Here is a 7867-nt window from a genome sequence, read left to right on the forward strand (position 1 = left end):
TGTTAAAGATCGTATTATTGTTGAAGAGGTTCGTACAATTGATTCTGGTAAAACGTTCAAAGGTTCTGCTCTGAATGTGGAAAACAGGGGCAGATGTAATGATAGAAATTTCAACTGAGGTAAAAGTAGATCTATGTCGAGGAGCAAGAGGAGTCAGTTCAAGTCTGGGCGGACATTTGAGTGTTGGAATTGTGGTAAACAAGGTCATTTGAAGAGGAACTGCAAAGCATCGAAGAGAAACAGTGATGATAAAAATAATGCAGCCAATGTTGTTACAGAAACTGTCACTGATGCATTACTTCTTTCTATTAATAGCCCGATAGATTCATGGGTTTTGGACTCGGGAGCGTCTTTCCACACCACTGCCCACAAAGAATTAATGGAGAATTATGTGGCTTGAAACTGTGGGAAAGTTTATCTCGCAGATGGTGAGCCACTAGATATTGTTGGCATGGGGGACATCAAATTGAAGATGGAAAATGGTTTTGTTTGGAAGATTAATAAGGTGAGACAGATTCTAGGTTTAATGCACAATCTAATTTCTGTTACACAACTTGATGAAGAAGGTCACAATTTCAGTTGTGGAAATGGTGCGTGGAAGGTGACTAAAGGAGAAATTGTTGTTGCTCGAGGTTATAAAACTGGAACGTTATACACGACTTCAACTTGCAAAGAAACAATTATTGCTGTACTTGATGACTCGAAGAACAGTGAGCTGTGGCATTATAGGTTGGACCATATGAGTGAAAAAGGGATGAAAATTCTTTTGAAGAATGGATAGATCCTAGAACAGAAGTTTGTTGAACATCAGTTATGTGAAAACTGCATTTTTGGAAAATAGAAACAGGTGAGTTTCTTAAAGATTGGGAATGAGCTCAATAAAGAAAGGCTAGAGTTGATACACACTGATGTGTGGGGACCTGCACTTGTTTCTTCTATTGGCGGATCACAATACTACGCGACGTTTATAGATGATTCGACAAGAAATGTATTGGTATATTTTATGAAGCACAAATATGAAGTATTTGCTATTTTCAAGAAATGGATGGCTTTGATTGAAAATGAAACAAATCAGAAAGTTAAGTGCTTGAGATCCGACAATGGAGGTGAAAATATCAATTCAGATTTCAAAGAGTATTGTGCTGTGAATGAGATCAGTATGGTGAAGACTGTTCCCCGAACGCCTCAAGAGAATGGAGTAGTTGAACGAATGAATCGAACATTGAACGAGCATGCTAGAAGCATGAGATTGCATGCAGGGCTTCCTAAAACCTTCTGGGAAGAAGCTATAAATATTGTTGCCTACTTGATAAACAGGGGACCCTTTGTTCCTCTTGAATTCAGAATTCCTGAAGAAGCCTGGAGCAATAAAAATATAAATCTTTCTTGTTTGAAAGTGTTTGGTTGTTTATCATATGTTCATATTAATGAATGTGATAGGAGAAAGCTTAATTCAAAGTCTAATAAATGTTTTTCATTGGTTATGGTGATATCGAGTTTGGTTATCGTTTCTGGGATAATCAAAATCGGAAGATCATTCGTAGCAGAAATGTTTTTTCAATGAACAAGTTCTCTACAAAGATTGTGTTGGGAAGACATCATATGGTGATTCCAAGTTGGAAGAGACTAGTACAGTCGAATTGAGAGAATTTTCAGCTGAATATATAACGACTGTCGAAGAAGAATGATGTGTTGTTAAAGATGAAATCGTTGAGAACGTGGCCTTAGAGGTAAATCAGAAAACACCGGTTATACAGTTGAGAAGATCGTCAATGGATCGAAAATCAGTTGAGAGGAGGTCTCCATCTCTGAACTATATCTTGTTGACAAATAGAGGTGAACCTAAATGCTATGAGGAAGCAATACAATCTGATGAATCGGTTAAGTGGGAGTCTACGATGAAAGATGAGATGGACTCTTTGACGTTGAATCAAACTTGGGAGCTCACTGAGCTACCAAAGGGAAAGAAAGCACTTCACAATAAATGGATCTTCAAAATTAAAGAAGAACATGATAAAATCATGAGGTACAAGGCAAGGTTGGCTGTGAAAGGATTTCAACAGAAAGAAGGTATTGACTACAATGAGATCTTCTCTCCAGTAGTTAAATTGATGACAATCAAAACTATTTTGAGTTTGGTTGTGAAAGAAGACATTCATCTTTAACAAATGGATGTCAAAATTGCTTTTCTTCATGGTGATTTAGATGAAGAGATTTACATGCGACAACCAAAAGGATTTGAAATCAAAGGAAAAGATGAGTTTGTGTGTAAGCTTCAGAAAAGTCTGTATGGTTTGAAACAGGCTCCAAGGCAATGGTATAAGAAGTTTGATACTTCATGAAAAGTAACAATTTTCTAAGGTGTGAAGTTGATCATTGCTGTTATATCAAGAGGTTTGATAAATCGTACATTATTCTACTCCTCTACGTTGATGTCATGTTGATTGCTGGAGAAAGCTTGTATGAGATTAACAAGCTCAAGAAAGAGTTGTCTGAAAAGTTTGCAATGAATGATTTGGGTGCTGCAAAACAAATCCTTGGGATGATAATTTTCAGGGATGAAGAAGTTCTCAAGCTTTCACAAGAAGAATATGTGAAGAAAGTTCTTAGTAGGTTTAACTTGTATGATGCAAAACCAGTTACTACCCCTTAGCTAATCACTTCAAACTATCTAAAGATCAGTCGCCTTCAACAGAGGAGGAGAAAAATTATATGGCCATTGTTCTGTATGCCTCTTCCATTGGTTGTATTATGTATGCGATGGTTTGCACAAGACTAGACATAGCACATGTAGTGGGAGTTGTTAGCAAGTTCATGAGCAACCCAGGTAGACAACATTGGGAAGCAGTAAAGTGGATACTACGATACTTAAGAGGAAGTACAAGTCTCGCTTTATGTTTTCGAAAGTCTAATATGGGTTTTGAAGGATATGTTGATGCTGGCAATGGTGGTGATGTTGATAGTAAGAAGAGCACAACAAGGTACATTTATACTCTGGGAGGTACTATAATTAGTTGGGTTTCAAAATTACAGAAGATTGTTGCTCTTTCTAGTTGTGAGGCAGAGTATGTTGTTGTGACAGAGGTTGCTAAGGAGATGATGTGGTTACAACACTTTTTGCGAGAATTGAGTCAAGACTACGAGGGAAGTGTGTTGCGATGCGACTGTCAGAATGTCATTCATTTGGTAAAGAATCCTGTTTATCATGGAAGAACGAAGCATATACAAGTTCGTTATCATTTCATCCGGTGAGCTTTAGAAGATGGAGTATTAGCTCTTGAGAAGATTCTCGAGAGTGAGAATCCAGCTGATATGTTGACGAAAGCTGTGACAAATGAGAAATTGAAGTTGTGTGCAACTTTAGTTGGTCTTCTTCGTTAAGACACCGGATGGAAAGCCATTACCGATCGAGAGATGATGAAGTTAATCTCCAAGTGGGAGATTGTTGAGTTATGGAGTCTACACTTATAATAAACTCTATATTGTTAATTAGAGTTTATTGGGTTTGTATTTGGTTTTGGGCTTGGGCCTGACCAAGAGTTATTTAGGTTTATTACCTGAATGTTTACCCTATAAATATGTGATTATTAAGGATTTACATTGTCAAGACATAATTCTATAGAGATAAAGTGTGAGGCAAAAACTCTGTATTCCTTCTTCTTCTTCATAGTGAAATCTGGTGGTGGCTAAAGTGGACGTAGCTCAATTTAAGTGAACCACTATAAATCTGTGTCTTCTTGTGTTCTTCTTTTTTACATTTTTACAGATTGTTTCAAGCTGGTCAAATTTAAGAGATACAAATCCAAACAACCTATTCAAATTAATCACACTCTTGGCCATCCATATTTTTTTAAAGTTAAATCATTATGATGAGTAGTATAGAATCCTAAAACGTAATCCTTAAAATTGATTAAAAAATCAATTTAAAATATCAAGATCTATAAAATCTTTAAACTAAATGAACCAACCCATTTTTTTTGATGGTAGTGTTTAAGCATAATCTGAAAAATATGACAATAATTAACCACATGCCAGTTTTCATTATTCTACCAAATAATTCATTTTATACCAAATAATTGAAAATTGTAAAATAATCAAGATATAAAAGCCCTTCTGTACTTTGATTTTTATCATGTCCAAATTTTGAATCATATAATCTTATAAAGTTCTTATAGAATCCCAAAAAGTAATCTTAAAATTTATTAAAAAGTAAATTTAAAATTTCAATATCTAGAAAATCTTTAAACTAAATAAATTAAACTATTATTTTATTAAATAAAAATAAATGTAGTTTAAACGTCCCAACTAGAAAAACATTGTAAATTAATCATAAGCTACTTTAAATTTATGGTCTTGACTTATGTTTACTTTTCTCACCCATAACTATTTATTTTAAGACTATATATTTTGCATGTGCTGGCTTAATTTATTTTAAAATAAAAAAATAGAAACTCAATTTTGCTATAGCATACAAATCAAAATGACCTTTCTACACCGACCATGAGAAATTGACCCAATACAAATTTATATTTTGTAGTCCTAAAATTGTAAATAATTTTTGTTTTTATTTATTTTTATTTTTTATTTATTTTTTAAAGAGATAAAAAAAGTTATATATATAAAAAATATTAATTATAATATAATATATAATTAATTATATTTGAAAATCTGAAAGCAATGTGGGGTACAACTGCATAAGTTTTTTTCTATATATATGGTACTACACATCCTAAATATAATACAGCAACTGGGGCCTTGGTTATAAACAAGCATTGTAAATAATTAAGAGAAAGTGTTTCCAAACAAGCTTAACGGTTAAAATGGCGACACCGATCCTACTGACTGATCTTGTGTCGGCAGGTGTCGAACGAGTTCCGGCCAGTTACGTCCGACCACTTTCCGACCGTCCGAATCTCGTAGAGGTGGAGACATCGCCGGAGGGTTCCATTGCTTTAATAGATCTCGCCGGTCTTCACGGCCCCGACCACTCTCACGTGATCAGTCAGCTTGCAATCGCCTGCCAAACAGATGGATTCTTTCAGGTTTATTTTCTTTTTTCATTTTGGGTTAGATTATTAATTAATTATATTAAATTTTGAGAAATTTGCTTTTATACATAATTTTCATGATATAATCATCGCCCTTTTCTGACTCCACAATTTTCGTCTCCTTGTCACTCTTCTTATGTTATTCATATTTTATTCATTTCTTATTGCTTTATAATATGACTAAATAAGGTTATTTGGATTATTTTGGTTAAAGTGTCAGAAAAACCTGTATGAAATATAATAAGTTTATTTGAGTAGAATGAGTTTTATGATATTTATTGGGTAATAGAGTTTAATAATTTAAAATTTAGAAAAATTGATAAGGGTAAAATCGTATTTTAAATAGAGAAAGAAAGTGATTGAAAATATTAAAGTAATGGATAAGAGGAGAGAGAAAAAATTAATTTAATCCAAAAAAAACCCATTTAGGACCATTTATTTTGGTAGTTTGTAAATGACATAATTAGATAGAGAGAAATTAAAAATTAACATATATTTTAATTAACTAATATTACTTCCGTGTGTTAAATTAAATTGACTTTAATGTTACACGTTATAACATGATGATGCACGCCAATTTGATTTTTAATTTTAATAATTAATTTTAGTAAATCAAAATGAGTCTCTTTTTATTTGTCAACAAAAAACAATACTTTAATCTCAAAACTTTATTTGACTATTAAAAATATCCTTTTATTTAGTAGAAAAAATTATGTTATATAATAAACTCGATTTTTAATTTTATTTTTCTTATAATTTATTTTTTGAATTAAGTTAGCAGTACCTTTAATGGTTAATTTAATTTATTATACCCTTAAAAAAAGTTATATTGCTAATTTAATTTAAAGATTTTCTAAATCTCGAAATTTTAAATTTACTTTTCAATAAATTTGAAGATTACCTTTAGGCTTTATGGATTCTATACAAACTTTATAAGATTATATAATTCAAAATCTTGACCTTGTAGAGACTAAGTACAAATGCCTGTTTGATATCGGATTATTTGAAAACAAAAACTATTTGATATAAAAGTAATTTTTTTGGAGTAAAATAATTAAAATATCTTGGTTAAAATTTAGTTTAAAGATTTTCTAGATCTTGAAATTTTAAATTTACTTTTCAATAAATTTGAAGATTACCTTCTAGGATTCTATTGGGTAATTAAAATAATTAAAAAGAGTTTAAATTAATAATACAACAAGATCTTAGTATTAACATGGTGAAATTAATTATGTTATTATTATTTTTAGATAAAGAATCACGGAATACCAGAATCACTAATAAAAAAGGTAATGACCGTAGCAAGAGAATTCTTCCGGCTGCCGGAATCCGAACGTCTGAAAAATTACTCCGACGACCCAACAAAAACAACGAGATTATCGACCAGTTTCAATGTCAAAACAGAGAAAGTTGCGAATTGGAGAGATTTCTTAAGACTCCATTGTTACCCTCTTGAAGATTACATCCATGATTGGCCATCAAATCCTCTTTCATTCAAACAAGATGTAGCAGATTACTGCACTTGTGTTAGAGGACTTGTTATGAGATTACTTGAAGCCATTTCAGAAAGTTTGGATCTTGAAAAAGATTACATAAGCAAACAAATGGGAAAACATGCTCAACATATGGCTATGAATTATTATCCACCATGCCCACAACCCGATTTGACATTCGGGTTACCGGGTCATACTGACCCGAATTTGATTACGGTTCTTCTTCAAGATGATGTTCGTGGTTTGCAGGTGTTGAGAAATGGGAAATGGGTCGCGGTTGATCCAATTCCGAATACTTTCATTATCAACATTGGGGATCAAATGCAGGTAGGTATATATAATGTGAAAACATTTTAATTTATCAATACAATTATACAAATAGTTGTTTTTATATATTAGTTTCATGGTTTTGATTATTTGAAATTATTTTCAAATACCCTTTAACTAGACATCATTTTACATCATTCAAATCATCAATTTAAATATTTTCTTTCAAACTTTTCACTCAATGAACATTTTTTTTTCAATTTTTCAAACTAGACAAAGTTATTTTTTAATAACTAGTAGATTTTGAAAGTGCTTTAGTTCAACACTTATAATTCGAAATTTGGCATTCATCACTTATAATTTAACGTTTTAACAGGTTATAAGCAATGACCAATACAAGAGTGTTCTACATCGGGTAGTGGTGAACTGCGAAAGGGATAGGATATCGATCCCGACTTTCTACTGCCCTTCGGAGGAAGCAATGATAGGACCGGCCGAAGAATTGGTGAAGCGGGAAGGAGTAGCAAAGTATAGGGATTTCACATATAATGAATACTATACAAAGTTTTGGGACAGAGATTTGGCTAAGGAGAGCACCTTGGACCTTTTCAGGACACCCTAATAATTTGTAGAAGATAATAAGTGATTGAAACTGTTATTTGGAACTCGTTTAATGTTTGTTATTTTGGAATAAAAGAAGATTTATTATAAAATATTCTGTTTGGTGTAAAAGTTAATGATATGGTATTTTAGTATTTTGTATATATGATTTGATTGATGAAAAAAAAGGTAAATAAGATGTTTGAATTTTTGAATAAAAAAATAAAAATAAAAACAATATGGAACAAGCTCCTCAAATCTAAATAAATCTGTTTTATTTCAATAGATTTGATATTAAAATATATATTAGCAAAATTGAGTATAACTGATCAATTATAATTGTTAATTATATTTGGTTCTTATATATATTCATGAATTTGAACTCGTTAGCAACTGGCACACAATAAGATATAATTGTTTCTCATTATTTTAGTGATCTAATATAGAAGAGTTATATAT

At 31.9% G+C, this 7867-nt stretch overlaps 1 protein-coding gene across 1 annotated transcript; it reads left to right on the plus strand.

Moving 5' to 3' along the window:
- Nucleotides 1-4779: 4779 nt before the first annotated feature.
- Nucleotides 4780-7526, plus strand: LOC124922730 (protein DMR6-LIKE OXYGENASE 1-like). Its single transcript, XM_047463445.1, has 3 exons — nucleotides 4780-5042; nucleotides 6299-6868; nucleotides 7185-7526. The coding sequence occupies exons 1-3, from the start codon at nucleotides 4821-4823 to the stop codon at nucleotides 7428-7430; spliced, it is 1038 nt and encodes a 345-aa protein (XP_047319401.1). The 5' UTR covers nucleotides 4780-4820; the 3' UTR covers nucleotides 7431-7526.
- The last annotated feature ends 341 nt before the right edge of the window (nucleotides 7527-7867 follow it).

This window comes from Impatiens glandulifera, chromosome 1, assembly GCF_907164915.1.
Source record: "Impatiens glandulifera chromosome 1, dImpGla2.1, whole genome shotgun sequence".
NCBI classification, from domain to species: domain Eukaryota; kingdom Viridiplantae; phylum Streptophyta; class Magnoliopsida; order Ericales; family Balsaminaceae; genus Impatiens; species Impatiens glandulifera.